This window comes from Chlamydotis macqueenii, chromosome 3 (assembly GCF_036417535.1).
Source record: "Chlamydotis macqueenii isolate bChlMac1 chromosome 3, bChlMac1.mat, whole genome shotgun sequence".
In the NCBI taxonomy this organism is placed as follows: domain Eukaryota; kingdom Metazoa; phylum Chordata; class Aves; order Otidiformes; family Otididae; genus Chlamydotis; species Chlamydotis macqueenii.
The window spans coordinates 44653545-44681029 of NC_141558.1; the positions used below are offsets into that span (position 1 = coordinate 44653545).

At 39.2% G+C, this 27485-nt stretch overlaps 1 protein-coding gene across 2 annotated transcripts in view; it reads right to left on the reverse strand.

Moving 5' to 3' along the window:
- Positions 1 to 27485, reverse strand: part of USP45 (ubiquitin specific peptidase 45) — a 56413-nt gene that overhangs the window by 1207 nt on the left and 27721 nt on the right. The window contains exons 9-17 of one of the 2 annotated variants that reach the window (XM_086744398.1): positions 17725 to 17812; positions 14098 to 14179; positions 13028 to 13119; positions 10932 to 10988; positions 6684 to 6827; positions 2940 to 3609; positions 1152 to 1249; positions 670 to 756; positions 59 to 212 (exon numbers count right to left, since the gene is read on the reverse strand). In XM_086744398.1, the coding sequence (XP_086600524.1) occupies positions 59 to 212; positions 670 to 756; positions 1152 to 1249; positions 2940 to 3609; positions 6684 to 6827; positions 10932 to 10988; positions 13028 to 13119; positions 14098 to 14179; positions 17725 to 17812 (1472 nt within the window). The remainder of the gene's footprint in view (positions 1 to 58; positions 213 to 669; positions 757 to 1151; positions 1250 to 2939; positions 3610 to 6683; positions 6828 to 10931; positions 10989 to 13027; positions 13120 to 14097; positions 14180 to 17724; positions 17813 to 27485) is intronic. The other variant, XM_086744399.1, reaches the window with a different exon arrangement.

The window sequence follows — 27485 nt, forward strand, 5'->3', positions numbered from 1 at the left end:
TAGCCAGTGGTTGCTTTTGGTTTCACTCACAAAGAAAGGAGGCTCTGCTTGTACATACCCAGAACATTTTTAGTGGTAGAAATATGCTCTAGTAATTTCTTGGAAGGTGTCCTGACTTTCACGTATGCTGCATAATGACCACCTCTCATTGACCCACTGTGCTCCACTATTCCGTAAAGACTGTATAGCACTCTTGCACCATCCGTAACATTCTGCATTCCCAGAAACACAGAAAACAAAAAAATTATTTCATGATTAATTTTACAGATATCTTAATTAGCTATCAGCAGTATTACTTTAAAAGAAGCAAACAGACATCTAAAGCATTTCCAATGGTGGAATACATATATTAAAAATACTCAGTAGTCTATTAATTGAATTTAGTTACCATGGAAGCAGCAATACTTGTCCTTAAAGCTGTTAGATGCACTAACACCATCGGGGCACCACAGCTTAACTCATACGAGTTAACATCCGTGATATTCTTAATATGAATGGAATTTCAATTAGTTACAGTTCTGATCTCGGGATACTATTTGAAAACATTCACTCTATAATTTCTCTAGGAAAGGAAAAAATAGTAAACATCATAATCGTCAATGCAATTTACCTTGTGCTCAGGACAACAACTGCTGAAGTACAATAAAAATAAAGATTTGAAATGGGTACCTTGCAAGATATAGCACAAAATGGTGCTAAGTCTAAGATCAGGGGGAAATCCACATGCCTATTTACTTTCCGTAGACTCAAACCAGCCTTCAAAGGAACAGGAAAAAAAAAAAAAAGACTGTAAAATAAGTATTTTTACTAGGAAGCTTTTTAAAACCAAGGTGTATTACTATACTATTAAAATAAAACAAAACCAAGAATAAGATGGTAACTGATTTAAACATTCTTTGTTATGTTTTCAATACAGTGCCTGCTACACGTAAGCATGATGGACACGTAACAGGTTTCCCTGGATACATCTGAATGGCTAAATACATTTTGAACATATCAGACAGTCAAAAAAAAACTATAAGCATGTTTCAAATAGTGATTCTGCCAGTTCTCCATATACAAAGCAGATATCAATATGCACAACGACACTTAAAGAACTGAGTGTCCACCAGGGGGGCAAAGGAATATACAAGAAGGTTTTGGCCTTTTACCTGGTGGAATCTTTTCAGATGGAGAATAAGAATAGCAGGAACTGAAGAAATCAGCAGCTGTTTCCGAGCATTTGTGTAGACACCTTCCATTTTCTTTTCTGTATTTATGAATATCAAAATAATTTCTAAAGTGAAGGCAGTCGCACAGAACTTAAGTATTTTTTAAACATCTGACAGAAGAGATCTATGTGGCAATGATTTTGTACATGTTAAGTAAAATGCAAGGGAAATTTTGTGGAGTAACATAGAAATGTTTTCTCATTTTTCTAGTTTTTAACAAACATTATCTGCCAAATCTGAGTATTACTTTAGCCTGTCCTGTGCAAATCAGACCAAAAGTTGGAAGCATGTACAGTATCACACTGAGATACCTACCTTGTCTGTTACTACAGACCCCAACTGTCCTGTTAAAACCATTTCTCCTGAAATAAATGGAACAAGAAGTGGAAGGCACAGGTCTCTTTATCTAAGCTAATGGCCTAACCACTAAGATAGAGATTAATTTTCCATTCTTCAGTTCTTTCTGAATGACTATATACCTCGTGCTTATTTAAGGCAAAGGTCTGAGGAGGGGTGTCTACTTCAGGGTGTCTCATAATCTGCTGGCTCGAGCACACAAGATTGGGATATGTGGACTCCAGTCCCCCTGTGGCACAAAGGGAACTGAACCCAGGGCTCTTACCAAAAGTAGCTCAGCGGTTAGCTGTACACTAAAAGGGAACATGCCACCTGCATTTTTTTTTCCTAATAAAAAAATTAATTAATTTACTGGTTTTACACCTGTCCAAATGCAAATATTTCATTTGAGGGAGAATGGAGCATTTCATGTAAAAGTAGGTGACTTCTTAAATCTTTTGTTTTAGAAGGAAAAACATTAATAACGAATAGTTGTGAACTGATTTTCCTTTTCCATTTTTGACTGTGCCCAGGTACCAAAAATATTTATATAGCACTTACTCCCAGTTCAATAATGATAAATGAATGATTATAAAATACTATTTTTTGATTAATTTTTCTGAATTTACTCATGCTTAACTTATATCTCTCCAGATATCTATAAATGCACAGGAAACAGGCAATTTTTTGTTACTGCAAAACCTCCCTTTGTATTTTATTTACAAACGATCAGAAGAGCTTAATTTTTAAAGTCCTGAATTACTATACATAAAAAAAAAAAAATCCTCCAGTCCTTTCTAAAAGTTTAATTTTCACTGTATTTAAATTGTTTTTCTTACTCAGTGAACCCTAACAGTCTGCTTGGGCTATACAAACATCGAGGAAAACACTGTCACAAGAAGGTAGTTCTCTCTCATCTCCAGTCTTACAAATCTTTGTAAGTTTTTTTCCCCCTCTTCATTACAAGTATCTTTTTTTGCCCGTCTTACATACGTAATTACATTACTTCCTGGACTATGTAAATTGCTAGAGCTGAATCCTACAGCATTTATTTCAAAGCTTCTAGGATTGTAAAGAACAGAGACAGCAGCGAAGATTAGTATTGAACAATGTGCCTATTCAGTTTATGGTCATCTTTAAATTAATTACCTTGCATAAAATAAAGATGCAAAATAAATTCTAAGTGACATCTACGATTATGTTCTGATATAAAATTTAGTGTAGTTGCCTTCGTAGGATAAAGTTTTAAGTTGTTACAAGCAAGTTCTGCTTGGGGAGACATTTCCTGTTTAGCCACACGGGGGAGGCTAATGCTGGAGCAATGAAACAGCAGCAAGCACACGGGTTTTGAGAGACAATTTTGTAGTGTCCGGACAGACACAAGCACTTTACCTGTGGAGCTGGCTTTTTTCTGATATTTCTGTTTCCTTTCTGTGCAGCTCTCACATAAAAGCTTGTTGTTCCCCATGAGAAGCTCTACAGAGGTGAACTGGTAAAGGCAGGATTGAACCGAACATTCCTTTGAGCTAGTTATATAGCTTTGGGAAAGCGTCTGAAAAGCATTTTGAGGGGTTTGGGATAGGGGGGATTTGTCTACTGAGAACATGGAATTATTCGATAAACCTGATGCTGGATCCCCACGGCTCGATTTTTTATCTTCCTTAATAGTATCACAGAGGCTGAGTTTGGACATGGCACTGGAAATCATCTCATCATTATTGTCACTTGGTTTGTTGTGCAGCATTTTAACATTTATGTGGTTGATATGCAAACCAGACGTGTTGCTGGACGAGCTGAAAGCTGTTTGCTTAGAAGCACTTTCGCTTTCTGAGGCTTCACTGTCTGCATCAAAGCTGCTTTCAGAGCGGCTGGCTTCCTTCTCACTGCCGTCCGTCTGACTTCCATTTACAGCGGAGTCAGCAGTCGTGTCTTTGGAGTACAGGACGCCAGAGCTACCTTCCAGCTCGAGCTTTTTGGTTTTTTCCTGCATGATAACAGGACTTCTTTCTTCTTCATTCGAGGAAGCTCTTCTGGCAAGCCGTCTCTCCTGGTTCAACTGATTCTGTAAATTATGGCATTATTATTTCAGTAATATAGGGGAAAAACTGGAAACAGATCTGCGATCTAACATAGCTTTTGAAACACGACAAATTCAAAGCAAATTAAACCTATGATTTTATATTTTCCATCTCTCACATGTTTAAGCTACTTGATCTCCCTTAAGATCCTTTTAAACCAATTTAGGATTAGAAACCTACACCCCAGTCAGCTAAGAGCATTATACTTACTGTGGGATCGATACTGCCCACAACTAATGACATTCACTTTGTAACAGCTGCGGATGGCACATTCAAAGGGGTATTCACTTAATCTAACTTAAGCTTCTAAAAGGTTCTCAAGTTTAAGCTAGTCCCCCAGCCTCCCATCAGAGGCAATAGCTGATGAGCAGCTCTAGAAGAAAATTCAACTCACCTTGTTGGCATTTGTCTTAGAATTAAATAATTAAGTGCATCACTAGTCATATGTTTGCTAATTTGTGTATTATCTGAAGTTGGGTTTTTTTTTATTTTATCAAGATTGCTGCCACAGAAAACTACTACTACTACTACTACTACTACTACTAAAATCCCAACAACTTAAAGCTGCCGTGATTTTAAGTGATTTGCAAGTATTCATTATTCTTTTCTTCTTTTCTATTGTTTGGCTTCTTTCCAAAAGAAGCGAGCAACTTTCCTTCCCCTTTGCTTTTTCCTTTATCTAAGCTGGATCGAAATTCCAGTGATGCTAGTAGGAATCCCTCCGTTCACGTCAACAGTTTGGGTTTTAGGCCTTTACTCCTGTAACAACTAGCGTCTGCATCTTCTGCTTTCCATTCTTTCCTTTGTTTCTACCATGTCTTTTTTTCCACTTAAGTCTCATTCTCTTCTCCTATCAGGTTTTTATATGGTTATTTTGCTATATTTTTTCTTCACATGTATTCAGTGCGTTAGGACCAAATTCAGGAGAGGATTTATGGTCCCCACCAGGGCACAGACCCTGCCAGTAGGGCTCACTCAGATATGAGGTGTAAGAATCTAAATTGTCATGACTTCATAGCCTATAGCCTAGACACATTCCTAAAATAAGGCTTGAAATTCCCTTTGAGCGTCAGGAGCCCTGCACTTGTATCTTTCACTTCCTGGCATTAACAAGAAAATACCTTTTAAACACACATACAAAGTGACACACAGCATCAGTTAAGCTGACATCAGTGCTTTCACAGAATAAACTACAGAAACTAACTTTCACACATGGCTTCCATAACAGGGAACCTAAGTGGAGGGAAATACACTTCTGCACACCTAATCATGTGCCTAAGCTGCACTGAAGGTGTAATTTTAGACATGGCTTTCTGTTTAGTATTTCCTACTAATTACCTTTAGGTAGCTTCTTATTTGGTAGAGAGGGTTTCTGGGATGTTTTTGTTTTGGATCCTACTCCAGGTCATGAGTACCAAAATGGTAGGCACTACAGTTAACTGCTTAACTTCTAGGCACTGAACTTTGTTCAGTTTATCCCTTAAATATATACCTAAACTCAATTCGTGAAGAATCCTCAAGCACATAGTCAGTTTTAAACTTTAAGGAAGAACTCAAATCCAAACAAAGTGCACGTGAAAGAAAAAATATTCCTCAATATTTTCTTAAACAGAGTTTAAACCTACACTAAATGTATGACTTCATAATTCAAGTCCTTAAACTTACAAGCAAATGAACAGTTTAGCAAAAAAAAGAATAAAATTCCAAGAAAAATCGTTAGAAACCCCCAAAACTGTTTTGCATTAGGAGTCTTTCTTGTCTGAGTTAAGGTTGCTTGCTCTACAGAGAAGAGGGAGAGGAACTTGTCTGAAACTACTGCTAGTGTTTAGGGGTATTAGGTAAGCAGCAGTTAAAAATGTAATAAATTGTGAAGCTCCCCATTTTCACAAGCAAACTTACAAACTGATTAACTGAACTCACAGAACATCAACAAACACTGATTGAATTCAACAACTGTTTGTTTTGAAGTTTTACTGCAGAAGAGATACATTACACTAAAAATAATAATAAAGACTAAAATAATGATAAATACATGTCTGAAAAGATGGAGGGGTAGCAGAGAATCACAAAGCCTCACCATTTAGACAGATATACTTCACAGGTCACTTTATCCATTCTCATTGAAAGCAGAGTTGCTGCTTCCTTTATATTAGTCTGTCTAATCTAGTTTATTGAATCCATACTATATTTTATTTTTTTAATTTTGAAAACATTTCAGTAATCATGTTTTATGTATCAATATTAACACTATTATTAAGACCCTAGTTGGCGACATAACCCTCTATGGATAATCAGGCTTATTAAAAAAAAAGAATGTTAATAATGACGGTATATGACAAATAATGACATTTTATGACAATAATGACAATGAGAGCCTTTGTCACATTTCATTAACAATAATATATATGCACATTAATTACTACAGAGTTCTTTTAATCTCTAAACACTGATGCATACAAATAAACAATTCTGTTAGGCTGGCATCTCTGCAGAACCCTTTTGCTACCATCAGAAAGAACTGTATCAGGCAGCTGCACTGAAGATGGGCTGAGCCGAGCTCCCCAGCCCTTGGGCTGCTGAAGGCCAAGTGGATCATGGAAACTGTGCTCTCGGTGTCCAGAAGTCTCTGCTGGCTGTACTATTTTAGTTACACCCACTACCAACTAATCCCTCAGATGGCACTATCATGGATTTGCCTGCTCTCTGAGCCAGCATTACAGTTCCTGTGACTGCAACCAGAAACAAACTAGGAGGACATCAAAAGAAAAGCAGTCAACAAAACCAAAAGCAACATGAATTGACACTACCTTGCAGACCTTTTTTTTCCCTTACAAATAAAACTCTGTAACTGAAAACTAAATGGTTCCCAATGACTGTCCTTTCTCACCCTTCTAATAATGACCTAAACATTTTAAAACAAGTCTATGTCAGCTATATATATATATATATATATAAAAAAAAACCCTATTGATAGATGTCAAAATTCCCACTCTTGTAACCCTAAAAACTTCAGAGTAACTTCAAGATAAATGGTTAGTGCAAGTATTTAAGTTCTTACCTTATCTTTTGTTAAAGCATGTTTCTTGATAATTTTGGGTTGATTATTCAGTGTACTGATAGAAGAACAGTTATACTGACCAAGATCTGCCTCTTGTACACTTTTACCTTTACCTGTTCTTCCCAAAGGCACAGGTTTTGCAACCTAAGAAATTAGACAGGAAATTAGGAATGGAAATAAGACAATTTTGTATTCCTTTGCAACCTACAGAAAAGATGAATGAGGGTGTTTTTTTCCCTTTACTTTAGAAAACAATAGCCTACATAAATCCAATTAACTGTCCCCTGAATTTTGGTATAAGAGTGCTTTCTGTCTTCATTTATTATAAACACACTGTCAACATCTGTGAAGGACCAACTGAGAGCCACAAGAAATAAAATCATAGAATCATAGAATGGTTAGGGTTGGAAGGGACCTTCAAAGGTCATCTAGTCCAACCCCCCTGCAAGGAGCAGGGACATCCCTGACTAGGTCAGGTTGCTCAGAGCCTCATCCAGCCTGGCCTTGAACGTTTCCAGAGATGGGGCCTCCACCACCTTTCTGGGCAACCTGTTCCAGTGTTCTATAACTCGCATCGTAAAAAATTCTTTCCTAATTTCCAATCTAAATCTACCTCCCTCTATTTTAAAACCATTACCCCTCGTCCTATTGCAACAGGCCCTACTAAACAGCCTTTCCCCATCTTTCTTGCAGGCCCCCTTGAGGTACTGGAAGACCGCTATCAGGTCTCCCTGGAGCCTCCTCTTCTCCAGGCTGAACAGCCCCAACTCTCTCAGCCTGTCCTCATAAGAGAGGTGCTCCAGCCCTTTTATCATCTTCGTGGCCCTCCTCTGGACCTTCTCCAACTGGTCCATGTCCTTCTTGTGTTGGGGGCTCCAGAACTGGACACAGTACTCCAGGTGGGGTCTCACCAGGGCAGAGTAGAGGGGGAGAATCACCTCCCTCGACCTGCTGGCCACGCTCCTCTTGATGCAGCCCAGGATACGGTTGGCCTTCTGGGCCACAAGGGCGCATTGCCTGCTCATGTTAAGCTTCTCATCCACCAGCATTCCCAAGTCCTTCTCCTCAGGGCTGCTCTCAATCCATTCTCTGCCCAGCCTGTATTTGTGCCTGGGATTGCCATGACCCAGGTGCAGGACCTTGCACTTGGCCTGGTTGAACTTCATGAGGTTGGCACAGGCCCACCTCTCCAGCCTGTCAAGGTCCCTCTGGATGGCATCCCTCCCTTCCAGCGTGTTGACAGCACCACACAACTTGGTGTCGTCGGCAAACTTGCTGAGGGTGCACTCTATCCCACTGTCCATGTCGCCGACAAAGATGTTGAACAGGGCCGGGCCCAGCACGGACCCCTGAAGGACGCCACTCGTGACCGGTCTCCACATGGACATTGAGCCTTTGACCACCACTCTCTGAGTGCGGCCATCCAGCCAACTCCTTATCCACCGAGTGGTCCGTCCATCAAACCCATGTTTCTCTAGTTTAGAGAGAAGGATGTCGTGCGGGACAGTGTCAAAAGCTTTGCACAAGTCCAGGTAGATGATGTCAGTTGCTCGTCCCTTGTCCACCGATGCCGTCACCCTGTCATAGAAGGCCACCAAATTGGTCAGGCACGATCTGCCCTTGGTGAAGCCATGTTGGCTGTCACCAACCACCTCCTTGCTCTCCATGTGCCTTAGCATGGTTTCCAGAAGAATCTGCTCCATGACCTTGCCAGGCACAGAGGTGAGGCTGACCGGCCCGTAGTTGCCCGGGTCTTCCTTATTGCCCTTTTTAAAAATTGGGGTTATGTTCCCTCTCTTCCAGTCATCGGGGACCTCACCAGACCGCCACGACTTCTCAAATACGATAGCCAGTGGCTTGGCAACTTCATCCGCCAGTTCCCTCAGGACCCACGGATGGATCTCATCAGGACCCATGGACTTGTGCACCTTCAGGTTCCTCAGATGATCCCGAACCTGCTCTTCGAGTACAATGGGCAGTATAGGAATGATACTAAATTCCTGTACAGAATACATACCAAATAATCTATTCTGGTATTGTATAATCACATGCACAGCTGCACTACGTGTGAGTTTATCAGAGGGGACATAGCTCCCCATAAGTCAGTCTCTCATGCAGCCTACCACCTTATGATGTGATGAAGGAGCTGCTGCACATCCCCCATCACGTTAATGGCAGCAGCGTATCTAGACTATAAAGGAAAGAGACAACCATAAAGTAGTGCACATCCTCATGTAAGTGCAGTGATTGCTAAAAGCCAGCAGATCTCGCTCTCAAACAGAACCCATGAAGTTCCCACGTTACACATGTGTTCTGGTTTTATTTAGTGGGGGGGCTAAGGTGGTAGCTTCTGTAGGAAACTGCTAGAAGTTGCTCCCCTTTGTTCATTGGACTCGGCCGGGCCCAGGGTGGACCTGCTGCTGGCCAAGGCTGAGCCAATTGGTAGCAGAATGTCCCGTGATAACACCTCTGTGATAATGTATTTAAGAAAGGGAAAACGGGGAAAAAAAAAAGAGAAGATGTGAAGCAGCTGAGCGGGAGCAGAGAGGGGGAGGCGCGAGCTTTGTGGGCCTTGCAGGCCTCACCCTCTGGCCTCCCACCTGGCAGCCGACTGGGCCCAACTCGGCCCAGCCTGGCTGCAAGAAGTGGAGAGGAGATGAGATGTGAATGAGATGTAAAAAGGATCCTGAGAGGCATCTGCCTGCCTGTTGCGAAGAACTTTTCTTGTAAGAGGAACAGCTGCAGATGCCAAGGTCAGTGAAGAAAGAAGGGGAGGAGTAATGCTGCTCCTGGCCAAGATTCCCCTGCAACCCGTGGTGACAACCATGGTGGAGCAGGTTGTCCCCCTGCAGCCCATGGAGGTCCACGGAGGGGCAGAGATCCACCTGCAGCCCAAGGAGGACCCCATGCCGGGGCAGGTGGAGGCCTGAAGGAGGCTGTGGCCCGTGGAGGGCCTGCTGGGGCAGCTGTTCTAGAGGGACTGCACTCCGTGGAAGAGATGACCCACGCCAGAGCAGTTTCACAAAGGACTGTGGCCCGTGGGAGGGACCCCACAACGGAGCAGGGGAGGAATGTGAGGAGTTCTTCCCCTGACAATGAAGCAGCGGCGTAAAACAACGTGTGATGAACTGACCACGACCCCGTTCCCTCTTGCCTCTTGGGGCGGGGGGGGGGGAGGCAGTAGAGATAATGTTAAGCTTGGGAAGAGGGAGGGGTGGAGGGAGGTTATTTTGTTCCCTGTCTCATTCTCCTGCTAGTTTTAGAAATAAATTAATAGCTTTCCCCAAGTCGAGTCTGTTTTGCCCGTAACGGTAACTTTAAGGATTTCTCCCTGTCCTTATCTCAAACCTCGAGCCTTTTTTCCTTATATCATCTCCCCCTGTTCTCTCAGAGGGTAGGGGGAGTAAAAGAGAGACTGCGTAGTCTGGTCCTGATCGGGGCTGAACTATGACCACGGGTGAGCCAGGAAGCACAGTGGCCCAGATACTCAAAATGTTCTTAAAGCTTTAACTCCCACAGACATCTGCACTCAGTGCAGCAACAAAGATGAAGAATTTGTTATGAGCAAAACTGGTGTTTGGAGACAAGTACACTTTCTATAGGATTAAATATTACTTTCCCTTAAACATACATGAATGTATGCAGGCTAGGCGAAGAACCGCTCTCAACCCAACCCCCACTACTCTCAAATGAACCCCCAAGTGCTACAAAACCAGAGTATGTGCCTTCAAAGCAACACAGTTCCTCTGCAGCTAATGGAGAAATCCTGTGAAATGCCAAAAACACTAGAATAAATACAATCACTCTATCAGTTTTTCCACTGTCTCATCCTGTAGGTACACTTCAGCCCAAGGGACTCAGGTTCTCTAGATGCAAAGCAATAGGCTAGAATCTAACTTTCTGGATCTTTAAAAAAAAAAGTTTATAATCATTCTATTTATGTAAGTATACTATAAAAATACTATTAAATTAAGCTAATCTCAGACCTACATATACTGTCAAGTACAATCATAATTTGTTCCAAGTTCGGATTAATTTAAAAATATATGTGCTTTTGACATTGTATGTCTATATATATGAATGAAATCATATAATGAACAGAAGTATGACAATTCATGTGTTTATGGACGAGCATACATTTTTAGGCTTGAAATCAAAACTGTGTGTATATCCATAAACATCTTCATAAAGGAATATAAAACAATCCACTGGAAGGAACAGTTATTCATTACATATTCCATTTCTTACCCTCTCCTCTATTATAGGAAGTGAAACATCAATGAAAGGTTCTTTTACTGTTGAAATCTTGAAAAAAAAAAAAAAGAGAAAATGCATATTAAATGCAAAGAACAATATATGGGTTTAGCGTATAGGTTCCTTTTAAAAATCAAATTATTATCAGAAACTACACAAAAAGCTAATTAGTTACAAGATGTATCAAACTACAATGAAGAACTTCCCAGAAACTTTTTTTTTTTTAATTTAAGATAACTCTGATTTTCTTTCTAACACTGCACAAAATTTCAGCATATAGACATAAAGGGCAAGACTATTCATCTGGACATGAACCGGACCTAGAAGCAGTGTCACAGCAGTTTCTGTGAGCTCCAGACAGATTTTTCAAGTCATGTGGGCCATCTAGATGGTACAATTCTGCAGAAAGCTAACTGGACACTTCTCTGCAGGCGTTTGACCTCGTACACTGTTAAGCAGCAAGGACTGGTTAATGACAGTTAAATGACAGGTCCTAACCTGATGCTCTCAGAAAAGATTAAGTCAGGCTTACTGGTTACAGCCAAAAGCTTTATTAGAAATTTTCACACCATAACATAAACTAGTAACTGTTAAAATAAATCCAATTACTGGGGAAAAGGGGACTGAAAAAAACCTAACCTTATTTTCAGTACTAAAGTTTTATTTTGCCATCTAGAAGTCATATAAAGTCTAAGTTGAAACTGGAAATATCTGGCAAATCATACCTAAAGACATTATCTCTCAGCACTTTCCATGTGCCTTTACGACTAGAACATCCCGTCCAAGCCTGTTCCTTAAGCTCTCTTCCTTGCCATTATCAAATTCCTTCCAAAACTGATTTACCTTACCTCTGGAAAGACTGTGAAAAACAAGGCCTTAAAAAAAAAAAAAAAAAAAAAAAAAGTTGTACATGGAAGTTACTGAACACAGTCATGGCCTCAATTACTGCCATCATTGCCCTTCTCTTACATTTGTGACCCTGTCTTCCACCGGAGACATTTGATATGGATGGCAGGCTTATTTTTACCTGTTGTGAGAGGGACTCAGCATGGTTTAGGTTCCAGTAAAGCAATAAACGAGATCAAAAGTATCACAACTATGATGACTGCCTGCCTGATGAGTGATGTTCAAACATGGGTTCCTCTAACGGGTGAGTTTGCATGAACACACATTAGTCAAAAATATCTTTGCCAATGCAGAGAAGGAAAGCAAATGCTAAACTCTTCCTCAAAGGGCTAAAACTGGCAAATTCCTGAGGCCTCTGCAGGCAGAATGTAAGAATCTAGCAAAAATAAATGAGACAGGCAAAATACATACAACCTCTATTTTGTATATAGTAAAAGTTCTTCATTGATACCAGCAGCACACTGAAGTGTAATCCGCACATCACACACAGGGAAGTTTACCTGGCGCTGCAGGACTGTGCTTAATTATTCAGACTGATTGATTTACTTAAGCTCTATAATATGAAATATAATGTTTTAAACCAAACACAAATGTAACATTCAATTAGAAAAGTCATGCAAATAAGATTTTTCTCTTCCAAAGTTAATGAAAATTATAAGGATCATGGAAAGAATTTATGATGAAATGTCAGTAATATTAATTATGAAAGAAATATGCTAGGGTTATTACATTAATTATCAAAAATATTTCAAGGGAAAAAAAAAAGTAATTTTAGCATTTCCCCACTCATACTAATTCAAAAGTAAGTAATTCCCAATTTTCAGGTATATCCCAGAAAAGCAGGCAGGAGGATTTATATTTTAAGTTAGGTTGGAGTTTTAAAAACACCAAATAAAACGGGGGCACAACATGGAGAATTATAGAATTTGGAACCTCCAGCCTTAAGTTAGATGTAAAATCAAGCCCAGTACTTGGATTCTTTTTTAATTCAAAGGACCCCTCTTCTTAGGTTTGGGAGGGTAATGCTTTAAAGAAGGAATAAATCATCTTAAATGAGAAACTTTCAATAAAGTCTTGTTTTCACAAACAAACAAACAAGTATAAAATTGGCAATACAATTTTATACTTTCAAGACAACCAGTATGTGATCTATTCCACATCAAACCAAATTCCAGAATACCTACATTTTCACATTCCTCACACATGACAGTGCTAGTCAATTCACCAACAAAGATCCTATCTATGAAGTTCATCTTCACACCCTCTCTTCCATACGCTGAAAAAACATTGCCTTTTTTAAATGTGAAAAATAACAGATCCAATGCCACACTATAAGTACAACAAAATTCTAAGATATATTATGAAAGCACAGTTTTTAAACATATTCAAAACGTTTTGAACACAATACATCATATACTGTATTATCTCAACATTTAAAAATATTTCATTGAGATCATTCCCTTTTATCCTTCCCTTCCCCACCTACTGTAACAGAATAATAATACTGTATCTCTCAAAAAGCAGCCTTTTAAATAAAATCTCAGTTTTGTTTTGAATACATAATATTTTATTGCCTTGATATAGACACTAGGGTAGTAGACAGGTTGTCACCCTTTCTAAATGGTTTTTGAAATTATGAAAATAATATGTATCTACGCGTTAACTGTTGCAGATTTGGAAAGGTGACTTTCAAAACAGCGTAATCATTATTAAAACTTTAATTAAAGCAAAATCACCCAAATTAGAACTTTTGCATAAACACAAAATTAATTAGAAAATTCTTGTTTTGAAAAAAAAAAATGCCTTCTTTCTAAACAGCTTCCTATACTGGCTTTGTAACCATATTTAGAGTGCTCGCAGTATCAGTCAACTGACAGAAATCAGTTTTATTTACGGAAAGTGGCCTCTCTGAGTGATACAATAATTGTGGCTACATAAAAAAAAACATTCTGAAGATGCAGCAGAAATCAAAATTAAAGAAAAACAATTACAGAAAACAAAATTAAATTTTATCTATCATTAAAAGTGGCATTATTAATACAGTGGGAGCCTTTATCCTGGATACAAGGATGCACATCAGCACATCCTAAGTTCTCTGTCCTTTAGATACGCACTAGGTGGCACTAGAATAATACATAATAAAAGTCTTGCAACTGCAGTACTTCGGAACTGCTGTTTGCAAGAGTCAGTTTTGAAGAAAATTGTATTTAAAAACTTGGGCATTTTAAAAGGTTTTCAATAAAGAGTTGCATACCTTTGACTTTCCTTCTAGTTTCTTCATCTGCTGTCTTAGTAGTTGGATTATTAAATGCTTTTAAGATACCAGTTTGTATCCGCTATAATTTAAAAAAAAAAAAAGTATTTTAAGTGTAAACATTCTAAAAACCATTAATATATGATTAATCTAGTCTTACTGCCATAAAATAAGCATATTTGAATATTTTAAAACTACTGTTTTATTCACTAAGTGTCAAAGCTACATGAGCTTAACTTTAGTAGATAACAAAAATTTCCTCCCCTTAAAAAGGGAGCCGTTGTACAGCACTCCATAGGCTATCAAGAAATGATGAGATTTTCAGTGAGCAAATACTATCCATTTCTTCCACTGCTGCGGAATTACTGAAGAATAGACTATTGCTGATTGACTAGGATACAAAATACTTGAAGGCAGCTAAGTATCTTTTAACAGCCAGACTGCAATGACTGTGTTTGTGTAGTATTTTTATTACTTCTGTTTATTTTCTAACACTGCGTATTTCAGAGTTATGTTAGAAAACCTTAGGAGAGACACAAAACTTTTCATCAATCCATATAAATGTCATCAACATTTGCTCAAAAAAATCCTAGCACCTATATTTTTGAAAGAAGAATCAGAAAGAAGCAATTGATAGGGGTGAGCTGTAGCTGCACCTCAAGACAGAGGCTGCTTCCCCCCTGCTACTTCTCAGCTGCCCTGGGATCAGGAGATGCTGTGTTCCCAAGAGGTGCAGCCTGGCAGCAGAACTGCACAGCATGGTACCACAGACGGCTCAGCCCAGCCTCCGACGCGCTGCAGAGAGGGAAGCCAAAGGACGAATCAGGTCCCCTGACCGCAAACACTGCAGCATGCATGACCCGTGCTTCCCTTTTTCCTGCCAAATGTACTGGCCCTCTAATCCACAAACTCTACTAATGTACGAGTCTCCCGTGCTGGTGTGCAAATGACATATATCATTAAATGTGTCGGTGAAGTCATACCTAGAGCAAAGTAGCATTCTAGAGACAAATGGCAATACCAAACCTTCTGCAAATAACTCAAACCCTATGTCCTAACATGAAAAGCATGTTTGTAGGCAGCAAAGTACCCTTTCAAGCCAATATTACAAAAGTGTTAGGATGACAGACAGCGTCAGAGGTTCAGTTTCCAGTTCAGGCACCCATCAGACCAAGTCATACTCCTACCTTATGAGTATGTGACCTGGCTTGTGAATTAACTCCCGCTGCCCCGAGCTCAGCTCTGTTCATCTTAAAGCCAACAATATACTAAAAGGACTAATCAATAGGTAATTCATGAAGTTGAGCGCCATAAATGGGTTTAGGGCCATAAGCAACCCTTTTGTTGGGATTAGCGCGTTGAACCATTTATTTAGGTCAAAGAAAGACATAGTCTTTGAATGGGCAGGGCGCTGCGGACAATGGCAGCAGACATTAATCAATTAGCAGCAGGGTTCAGCCACTTCAGGCCCCGGTGTGAAACCATCTCCGGCCCACATTGCTGGAAACGGCAGACGCTATGTCATCTTTATTGTGGTATCGACAAGCTTTTATCTTAAAAATCCACTTGTGTACATACTCACTTTCAAACTTTTTTGAACAGGGATAGGAAAAAGTTCAACGCTGGTGTCGGATACAAGATACAAAACCACAGAGAAGAGGCAAAAGTGTAATGTGATTTTTTGTTCGTTCCTGTAACTAGCGTCATGTTATGTATCACATGCATTTCTCATCAAAACTTTGATGGTTTAAAAAAAAAAAAAAAAATGAATCCTGCTAGGGATGAGGATGCGGGAGCAGCCATGTTTAGCTGCCCAGCAGCTCTCACAGGTGGATGGCAAAGCAGTCGGCTGCCCTTTCAGCTGGGCTGTTCCCTCTTCCGAAAGTAAAGTTTAAAAGTGGCGTGAAAGAGAAAGGTTAGTGGCTGTAACCCCTGCTACAGGACTCTGGTGGCAGACAGGTTGCTGCAGGCAGACTGTCCCCAGCCGGAGCCCGCGTGGTGGGGAAGCCACAGGGGCAGCTGCCGGGCTCCTGCGCCAGGCAGGGCTGCTCCTGCCTGTGTCCAGCCGGTGCTCACTGCGGCCCTGATGTTCGCCATTTGTTGTGCCATCTACAGATCCAAAACACGGGATAATCTTTTATTTTTTTTTTTAAAGAGCACTTTTACTAGCACTGTCCGTGGCAGAGCAGCCTGAGGTGCTAAAGAGACGTTTGCAGTAATACATCATTAGGGCAGCAAAGGGCTGTAATTGCAGAGCAGGGAGGGACCAACCTCACCCTGCCTGGTGATGGGCTGGCAGAAATGCTCTGCTGTCTGAAAGGCCACTTAAGATTCTCGCCATCTTCCCTTCCCTTACTGTATTGTAGCCACTGTAGCTGTCACCGCTCTCTAATAATAAATGATTCAAAAGGCAAATACAAACACAGATTATCATAATGATGGCACATTCACTGGTGAAACAGGAGACTGTTTGGGGAAAACGCAGTCACCTATTGGAGAAGCAGCTTAGTCGTAATAATCCTGCTTTCGGTGAATCCTCATTTGTGAAGTCAATACAGTTTCCACCTTTTATTACTATTATTAGGTTTAGTTTCTCCCTGTAGTTCAGTTCTCTTTATGATCAAGTATACTGCTGACAAGATCAATACATATTAATATTCTGGTAAGGTGGAGATTTGTTCAACTCTACACTAGTGCCACGAATTGGGCTCAGCCACAGCTTTGTATCTTATCTGCAAGATAATTCAGCTCAGGATTGTGACATGCATTGCATTACTAAATGAGAGGGAAGAGGAAGTATACTGGTCAGTATAAGATCTAAGGACCTCCTTTTGAGAAGACTTAGAAAAGGCTGTTTACCAAAATATTATCTGAAAAGAAGGGTCCAAGACCAAGTCAGACAGATGAAACCAGGTATGGTCAAAATAGTTCAAGCAAGCAAACACACACCTTCTTGTATTCAACAATGCAGGAGGCAGAAATAACAAGGGAAAAGAAACATGAGAGAAGCCACACAGGGACATTTTTACTATAACTGGTTGTATACTTAGCATACTTGGATGTAGATTTTGAATAATGAAAGCAACACCTTATTTGTAAAACAAGTAGTTCTTCACACTTTCAAAAGATACAAGAAACTTTGCAAGATTTTATTTTTGTCCTATTTTTTTTTTACATTGAACTAGATTTCACTGAAAATTATGGGCAGGCCCACAGCTAGGAGCTGCTGATTTCTGTCCCAAAGCTTTAAAATACACTTTGCCAGCTAGATCAGAAATTCTACTTCTACTTTTCTTAACTCCTCAGAAGTCCTTTTTTGTCCTTTTATTTTTTTTTAATAAAAGCAAACAATTCAGATTCCTAAAGTTATCATGATCTACTTACCATACACTCTCTGCTGCTGATGGAAACTTTTTGTTCCAATCAGCAATTTTAACATAACAATATGAATATAATTAAGTCCTCTTTCAAAAAAGTCATTATTTTTCTCAAGATAACAAAAATAGCCACTCCTACTCCATTAAGTACATCTTTAAAACATTGGAAATGTGAAAAACATTGAAGCAATGACTAGTAGTTTACCATACAGTCAAATAAGTTCTTTAAAAACACACACAAAGATGTTACCTTTGTTTCTTCAATCCTCATTGCATCCAACAGATAGTGCAGAAGCTCCTGGCTGTCTTGCTGCTGGAACCCCTTAAATCGAGGAGCCCTATGAAAGAAGCAGTAAAGAATTTACTGATTTAAATTTACAATTTACCTTGTGAGGTTCTAAATGAGACAACATCTACATCAGACACTTGTTTGGATGCCAGGGGTACAAATAGGTACAATCCCTGCAGGACCTCACGGGACTTTAGGAAGCTCCTGGTGTGCTTGCAATTACACCAAGAAGGTTGAGCACATGAAGTGGCCTTGCAGGAGAAAGACACGAGGCTGCAGTTCTCCAGTTGTGGTTTTGTTTGTGAGGTAAGTGATAAGCACTTGTACAACAGTGTGCCACAGCTCTCCTTTTTACAATAAAGTTGAATGAAGGAGGGGGGTTTGGGTTTTAAGATCCATATGACATAAAAAGCATTACAGCTGCAACTGAAAGATACTGCTTCTGCATAAATAATGTCATTACCTTCTGTATGTATGATACCAAATGACTGTCTGAAACTCCCAGACCACAAGCCCACCTTCTAGAATAATATATACTGGCTACTCAGGTTAAAGAGAGATCTAAATTGCCAAAGACTGCAAGAGCTTCTTTAAAAAAAATTTTAGTGTACTCCCAAACTTTTAATCTCTAGAGATTACAAGTCTTGAAGGAAAGGGTCTACACGCCTTAGAAGACACACATCTGTCAAGGGTGTCACCCTTGTCCTCTCAGACTACACCGTCCTTCGAGCTGTCTTCCTCTGTGGTGCCTGCCCACAGCACCAGCAGAGACGAGCCAGCTTGCGAGTCAGCCCAAGGACACAGAAGGGACATTGGCACTGGCTTAAGTTTGAACCGCTAACGCTTTACTACACAGGACAAACAAAAACCAAAGGCTCTACAGGAAAGGCAATTCTCGTACAAAGGCCACCAGCAGCATCTGCATGACCATCATAAACCAAAAGAGGAAAAACCTCTGTTTCAGGTATGCTATCATTTACACCAGTGATGTTTTAGCCAACTGCACAGGGGTAACATTGCATCTGTTCATAAGACAGCCATTCAGTAGGCTCAACCACTGCTATTAAAAAACTCTAGATTGTTTTTTACTACCCACAGCATCTAAACACTCTAAATATCATCTTTTGCAGGCATAGATTAGATAGAAATTACAAAATACACATGAATATGTGGATAGATCCTTAAGGCATTATCTTTACTAAGATAATCATAGCTAGAAGGCTTCTCATAAACAATTTGGATCTCCAGCTTCTTGCAATCCCAAATGAGACCGTGTAAATATTCACTATTAACATATCTCTATTCACATTAACTATAACTTACTGATCAAACCATACCTGTCTTTCCAGGCAAGTTACCCTTTAGATCTTTAATTACAGTTTTGGACCAACTCATCTAAAATGGGATTTGAAAGGGTGGGTTTTTTGCATTTCCAGCAATGCCATCAAATGGCAGCTGTGACTCTCACTGCACACTGGGAAAAGCACATGCAAGCATAACCCTGTGCACCCTTTCCAAAAATCTAGCACAGGAGACAACTGACTGAGCAGAGCTCAAACAGACTGTCAGAGCGGTCAGAAAACCCAACCACTTACTCGGTTACTCAATTTTATTAAATGCAGGTTGAGCCAGTTTTCATTTTCAGCCTCAGATTGCGTGCTCTGGCTACCCGGTGCACTGAGCTGGAAAAACATATCAGTATTTTCTCAAGGCACAATAATTTTACTTGCCCAGCCATGCTCTTCAGCTGTTCTAAGGTTCCTGAAGGTGAGGTTTCTTTCCCACTCCTACACTCACAGTTGCTTCAGAAATTTGTGCTCATGGACAGGAGAAATTGAAGGCGATCAGAAGATGCACCACACGTGCAACATGCCTACAACTGTACAACTGAAAGCTGGGCAAGATGTCAAGATGGCAAGTTAGGGCACAGCAGCCCTGGGCTACAGGCAGGACAGTGATACAAGGGTCTCAGTTTTGAACTGCTCACTGGAGGCACTGTGGGATGTAACTGGAGAAGGATCTAAGGTGACGAGGCATCTAAGGTCAGTGCCTAAAATTAAGCGGAATAAATCTGGACCTGCATATGCAAAACAACAAGCTCACATTTACATACATGACACTTTCACATTTGTACTTTGCATCTACTTTTTGACACAAAGTTTACAATATTCCTAGTTAAAAATGATTTAATGATGCTGCTCTACTACAAAGCTTACTATAAAATCCGGAATCAGCAGAGTGGGTGATTTTTTTTAAGCATTCTTTTTAAAGTCAAAATTTTATTTGCATTTGCAGGTCAATCTAAAAAATTAATTTCAAATTAAAAAGAAATCAATTAATTCAAATTTGAAATACTCCTCTTAAAATTAAATATTTTGGCTGAATATTATTAAAATGCCTTTTTGTTGCTTCTATTAAAATCAAATGTTTTATTTCCAATTAATTTGATTACAAAAACCAAATAAATTCTGAAAAGCATCAAACCTTTATTTTGGATCTAATAAAACAATCAATATACATTAAAAAATAAATATGTACCTGCATGCATATGTTTACAAGCATGCACACTTTTCAATTTGCTAAAACAGGTTTTTAATTGTTTCTTACACTGAATGGCCAGGAATCTGACAGAATCCTGGGGTTTTTTTTAACCCAGATGCTGAAATCAGTTCAATTCTAGAGAAACCCAGTTAGTTAGCCATAGTATTACCATTAGCTTTACTTATGAGACATTTCTTGTATTCCCAAGACAGTGAGAATCAATGGGTATGTTCAGCCTATCTCCTCCAATACATGCACATTAATAGCTCCAGTGTATGGTGAGAAAACAAAGTCTTGCATTTACACAACCTGGATCCTGCAAGACTTTTTTTTTTTTTTTTGGCCACAGAAGCAGGGCCACTGCAAGAGACATTGTAGTAAAAAGGAAGAAAAACTAATAGTTACTTGGCAAAAAAGGAAGCAAAAGCTCCATCATATAGGAGGGTTTTTTCATTGTAGGCACACCTCACAGAGCCAGATCTTCAATGCAAATCAGAAAAAAGCCCCACAAACACCTTTCATTACTGTTTATGGTTTGTAGCATAACCTCCCACTGATGACCATAAAATAATAATTTCAGACAAAAATTAATTTCCTAAATGATATTTCAAGGGAAAATAGTTTATCGGTATGTTCCACACCTTTATTAGCTTAAATGAAAGGGGGTGGGGGATGGAATTAACTGAGCTATGGCAGTTTTTTTCTCTCAGTTTTTCATTTTACTAGCACACAGTGCATCTATGAGGACAAGATTATTCAGGCTGCTCTGTGCTGGTACTAAACTCTCTTCCAAACTCACAGAAATCTACATGCTTGAATTTCAGTGGAAACAAGGATGATAAGAATGTAACAGCTACCACTTTAAAACTGAAGTGGCAGGAAAAGTGACTTGTAAAGATGCTATGTGAGGTTTGAGTCATTTATTTTGACTGGCAAATGATGTCATTTTTAAGACTTCTTAACTTACAGTTAATCTGTCATACATGTACATAGCATGCTGTGTAATGTTGTGTATCATTCTAAATATCCGGTGTTCTGTGGAAAAACATTTCAGATTAGTGCATTTGTTTTGTGGGGGAAGCAACAAAAGAAAATAAAAAAAAAATAACAATGAAAAAAAAAGGGAAAGGAGAGAAGGAGGGAGAAAATTTCACACCACACAATGCATTTACTGGAAACTTCCTACACTTAAAAACCGGTATTAGGGAGGAAAAAAAAAGGAATTAATCCATGCTGATACACAGAAATCTGACAACTAAAAGATGTGCGCTCTCATCTCCTTGAAAATATGCTTCAAGCAAGATCCTTGGCAAAAGTGGGGGACATGAAGATGGTTGGTTGAGTTGACCGCTCACAGATGTGCTGACATATGGAAGCCAGTGCCAATGCGATACAACCTGTTGTACAGTGTCAGCAGGGTAATGACAGAACAGGTTGAACTCCTGCTAATGGCCATAAGTGGTGAAGGACAACTGTGACATCTACATGCATACTTATCTAGCCTCTCGTTACTCATCTAAAGACCAGATATAATTGCTTGACTGTCAGTTAAATAAATACTCTCCATGATGATCTGCTTCTTAGAATGTTTTAATAACAAAAACTAAGTAATAACATCATTTTTAAAAGAGGAAAAAAACCCCGTCCTCTAAGCATTAATACTTTCAATTCCTATCTTATATTCGTTTGAGGGAAATTAAGCTATGCTTCAAAAGCAAAACCGGGAGGCAATTGCAGTCATTCAATCATACTGCACAGAACTGCCATACCTTTACTGTCTCTAATAAAAATCCTCTCCAAAATCATTCTTTGAGCAGAAGGTGGCCTAATACTTCGGAAAACTTTAGAAACAATCAGAAGTGCTTGGAAACGGAAAAAGGAAACATAAACATACTATTTGATTTTTCCAGTAGTTCAAAATACAGAGGAACCCCTTTAATACTGCAGTACACTATAGAGAAGCAAAGTAAAATGTTTACTTAATGTTAGCCTAAGAGAAGAAATTTTGGTTTTGTGCAGATGAAGATGATGTTCTCTCAAGACTGATCAGTTACCAATAAAAGTTACAAAAAACAAGGAGGCAAGGGCCAGTTTGTAAAAGTTACCACAACTCGCAGGACTTACCTTTCCCAGTGTCACCTATTCACTGTCATTACAAAATAGCTAGAATTAAGTTTTCTTCTTCCTAAAGCAATCTTTCTCATCAGTGATCCCAAGTTATATACAGCACTATGACAGAAAAGAGAGCAAAATCCTAGAGTGTGATTAATCCCCATGATTAATCTTATCTCAAACCTGCCCCACTGACATAAGAGTTCTGCTACCATAAGGTGCTTGGTAGGAAAAAAACCAACCAAACATGGGCTTGCCTCCACATGTAACTAACAAATAACACCAGACACGCCTGTCCTATCTCAATGGCATGGATAGACAGCACTTAGCTCTCCTTTAGATGTGCTGGCCGATTTCTTTGCACCTTTTCCTGTCTCGCCTTCCCCCAAAAGAGAAAATGAGTCACCATCACTTTCTTGTGATGCACCAGATCTCTGGTACCTGAGCAAAAACCACTTGTTAGCAGTAGCTCTGACATGCTACCACAGGGGCATTTCCCACTTGACCATCAGAGGGAAAACACAGCTCTTTTTACTGAGTAATAGAAATACCTGTCGGGGGAATTTTCTTCCTACCAGCCTTTATGCATGAGGCCTTTCATCCCTATTAAAAAAGTTTTCTCTTTTTATGGATGTCTAATTATTCTTTCTTCCTTTAACCCTTGCTAAGATTTTCAGCAGTGCTCTGTGATAGCAAGTTCCACAGGTTAGTTCTATAAAATGTTACCAAAACTCTTTTTTTTTCCCCTGGCTCTAAATCTGTTGCCTTTCAGTTCCACAAACAGCTCTTTGAACTCTTATGAGGGCAGTTAAATAAGCACAGCTAATTTATCTTCTGTCATTCATTGTCTTCTCTTGCTCTTGTGCCTCCTCTTCACGTCCTCTCCTGCCTAAACTTGTAATATTCAAGTCTCTCTTGAGGTGAAGGCTTCCTAATTTTGTCAGCTCTCCCTTAAAGCACTAAACTGGCTTTGTCTTGTAACACTCTATTCCAATTAACACAAACACTGCTTCTGAGCATACACCTCCAATGTACCTAATGAAATTATTGGTTTTCTGCTTCATTGTATCTACAAGCATTGCTTTCGTGGCTCACCAATACCACACACATTGCAAATACTTGTGTTGTCCAAAATGTGTCACGGGTCTTCCTCCAGAGTGGAAGTGCACACAGAACTCGGGAACAGGTGCAGATGATTCCTGCTAATGCACACTACTTATACACACAATTAATCTACTTTGCACTCATAAACCTCATCCATCCAGCTTTGTTAATTTGTTCCTAAAATTAAGGAAACCTTGACAAGGTTAACTGAAACAAAGAAGTGCAATCTTGCCATCTCTCAGCTGCTGCTGCATGGAGAAGAAGATTCAATCTCTCTGTCAGAGCGCTCCTGAATGTGATGCAGCACCATCAGCGAGGCACGTGGAAGCACAACAGGGACTCAGAATAATCCTTCATAACTGATCAACGAAACATCAATCATGTGTCATGCTGCTATTATCTTTAAATGGTAAAAGTCAAATGGGAAAAATAAGCAAGTTGGAAATCTTTTTCTAAAAGATATTTTTCTCTACAGTAATATTATTTTAAAATAAAAAGCTCAAAAAGATTCCTAATTAATGAGAAAAATCCTGTTTCCTTCACTTCTTAAATCTTGTTTATTACTCTGCCTCAGTTACCCTTAACATTTCCTCTCAGAAGTGATAAATGTGGAATGCTCCAAGCATTGTTTAGGTTTCCCTCCAAAACTAACCAGTAGTCCTAACCGCACACGACCTCCGTTCTGCCAGTCCCACATAAACCTCTGTCTTGAGTTCCACTTTCTGTACCTGAGAAGGAAGGATGAATACTTCTTGGGGAGGGAAGACCTGTGTGCATTTTGTGACCACCATTAAAATCGTCATTAGGCAAGTATTTTTTCCTGCATGTTAATGTAGCAATATAATACCTCTATAAATAATTATCTCGTGGAGGTCTGAAGCAGTTAAATTCTGTAACTACTTTCTGGACTCATCACTTATATGCTGCAACATTTACTTGCTACCTAAATCTAAGCTTTCTTCCACCAATAAAATTATTCAGTCATAACAAATAAAGGAAATAAAATGTATGTCCTCTTCATACATCAGTGTTGCACTAGTCACTAAGTCTCCAGATAAGTCAGAAGTCTGCAGTCCTGATATTCAGCATAGTGGAAAACCAACAGAAGGGCCCCGTAGCTATGCTCACAATCTGTCCTCGCAAAACATCTGACAGCTGCAACACTAACAAAATTAACAGTGGATGAATTAGTACCAGACGCTAAACATTTGCTATAGAAAGACTCATCCATTTCTTTTCTTCTTCTCCCCTTCTTCAACCTGGCTACCCCACCACTTGATAAAATTAACACTCAGTATCTTTTTTTTTTCTTTTGTTATTTAATTTTAAAAAGCGCCACAAATGCCCTTTCACACACAAGACGATGAACTGCACACTGTGATCTCCCTAGACTCTTAAAGAAGCAGTTCTCTGTTGAAAGGACTGTGTCCCAGTTCTCTAACTGCTCTTGAGCAGCAAACATGCATCCACTTGCAGAGTTTCTCACTTGCAGATTTTGGGATCCCACTCGGTGCCATGACAGAGCTGCAGCTGAACAAGGCAGTGCCTGCTCCCCTTCCTTACAGGCTCTCTGTCCACACCTAAGGACATTCCTACGTGCCTTCGCCCGCTCCGTTCTAGCTCTTCCTTCATTCCTTGCCTTCTTAGGTCTTTTTTCACGGAGCACTTTTCAATTTTTGAGTAAGGATGCTCAGTTCAAGTGCGGGCATTGCAACATCTGAAGCAGGTGGAGTCCTGAAGTCCTATGAGGATATCAAAAAAAAGCAACTCTCGACATCAAATTCAGAAGTGTTACTCCAGCATTGAACTGGAAATGAGGGCAAGTGTCAGGTGATAAATTATACAGCTACCTTTACTATATCTTGCATCAACTGATACAACAAGAAACTACATCACCATTCAGCTAGCAGATTAAAAAACAAAAATCACCTAAACTCATCAATACCAATTTAATCAAAATTTGGATTTATATATATATATATATAAAATTCAATTTTGTCATCCAGGAAAAGTAACCATTTTTAAAGGATCAGCCTTCTGCTACACATGAGAAAAATGTTATCAGGAAATTGCTGTGTTACTTTTTGGCTAGATAGCACACTATAACAGTCCTGACAAGCAGACAGATCCAAATATATAAAGAACAGCAGCATATCATCACCTGCTGATGGCTTCAGCATTTCAACCATTCACATTTCTAAGAAGCATAGTAGGATTTGGAAGTGACTGTACAAGCCACAAGCAACTATTCAAAATAATGTTATAGTAAAGACTGGGAAGACAATTTCTGGGTCGCTGAGTACAACTCTTGATATCACAGACAAGTACATCTTATACTATCTGTACAATCTGCTTCATAAATTCTTTACTGAAGAAAGCTATGGTTGTATACTGTAGACTGAGACAGCAAGATCTGTGATGGGGAAAGAATAAATGTAAAAAAAATACAAAACTGAGGTTGCAACTGGAGTCAGAGAACTTTTATGTAAAACATATAAATCCAGAACATTATTATTACAAGTCCTTCCCCACGCCGTTCTCCCCAGTAGTTAACTGATTTGTCTTTCTCTGACAAATCTCTCTGAAATATGAACGTTTTTTTCAGTGCAGTTCTTCCTTTTACACATTCATCCCATCATCTCTTTAGGAAAGATGCCGTTTGAACTTTACTTATTAAGTAAAAAGAGTTTGTGCTGATGCATGTGAAGACCATAAGTAGTGCATGCCTTTAAGATTGCTTTTTTAACATAACTTCTTGGCAAGATTCAAAAAGCAGTTTATGGAGAATACTGCAGCAACACGGACTTCTTCCTAGCTGGGACTCCTGCAATCTTGCCATGCTCTCTCTTTCATTTCAGCTTTGCTAAAGAGTAGAAAGCCAACTTTAAAAGATTAAATAAGGCTTGTAAAAATGGCATGACAGAACACTGCATTTAAACAGTTTAAGTTAATATACAGTAAATGTATTCAGTTTGCATATATAAAGATTTCCTGTTCTCCTACTTCCACCACTGCAGACTGCTGAATTTGCTGAAACTCTCCCTTTCTTCTCTCCTGCTTATGTCACCATCAATAGCAATATAATCAAAAGACCAAAATGTTCTGTCATATCTGTGCTGCCCCTGAACACCTAATTTCTTGCTAATAGAATGTAGCTGACACTTTTTTACCTGATATTAGAGCTAGTAAAGGATTTATATCTAAGTTGTGTTCTGCAAGGCTAACAAAAGTAAGAAGCAGGGATGAAGGCAAGAGATGGCAGAAGCTGATAGATACATGTCCAAACAGCAAAAGTCTGCTGCCCACATTAAAATATGTTTCAATTTTAGCTGGTAGTTAAAGTATATACTCATCTTAAAGATCAAAAAACAACAAGAAAAAAAGAAGAACTAGATATCTGAGATTTAATACTGATATATTGCATAGCCCTCACTCTATGACTACACAAATACAAACACACACACACAGAGCAGATACAAAATAGCTATCACTTCAAAAATACAATGCCATCTGAAGTGCATAGCATTGTGATTATTTTATGAGTTTGCGAAGGTGGGCTTCAAAACATGTTTTACATCATCTTTTCTTTTCTGTCCTTAATACTTTCAGAGAAAAAATTACTATTCTTACTTGATCATTTCCCCTCCACTTCTCGACCAAATTTTGCTCTTATAATCACGTTTTTGAGTCAGCTCGAAACAGGAGGACTGAAGAAACAACATATTTTTCCTCCAGGTAGATCATGCTAAACAGAGAACACTGCTGTTTGACTCAAAATCACTAAGGGCACTTCATACACATTTCCTTTTACAGGTCAAAAGAATCAAAAGGAAGTCAAGTACAATAGACAAATTAGAGTATTAAGTTTCCAAAGTTGAATTTTGAGGATAAAGAAAAAGTAATAATTGATTTCTTTATCAGAATTAAATTGTCCACACTCTAGTCTAAAAGCTTTTGTTTCTTTA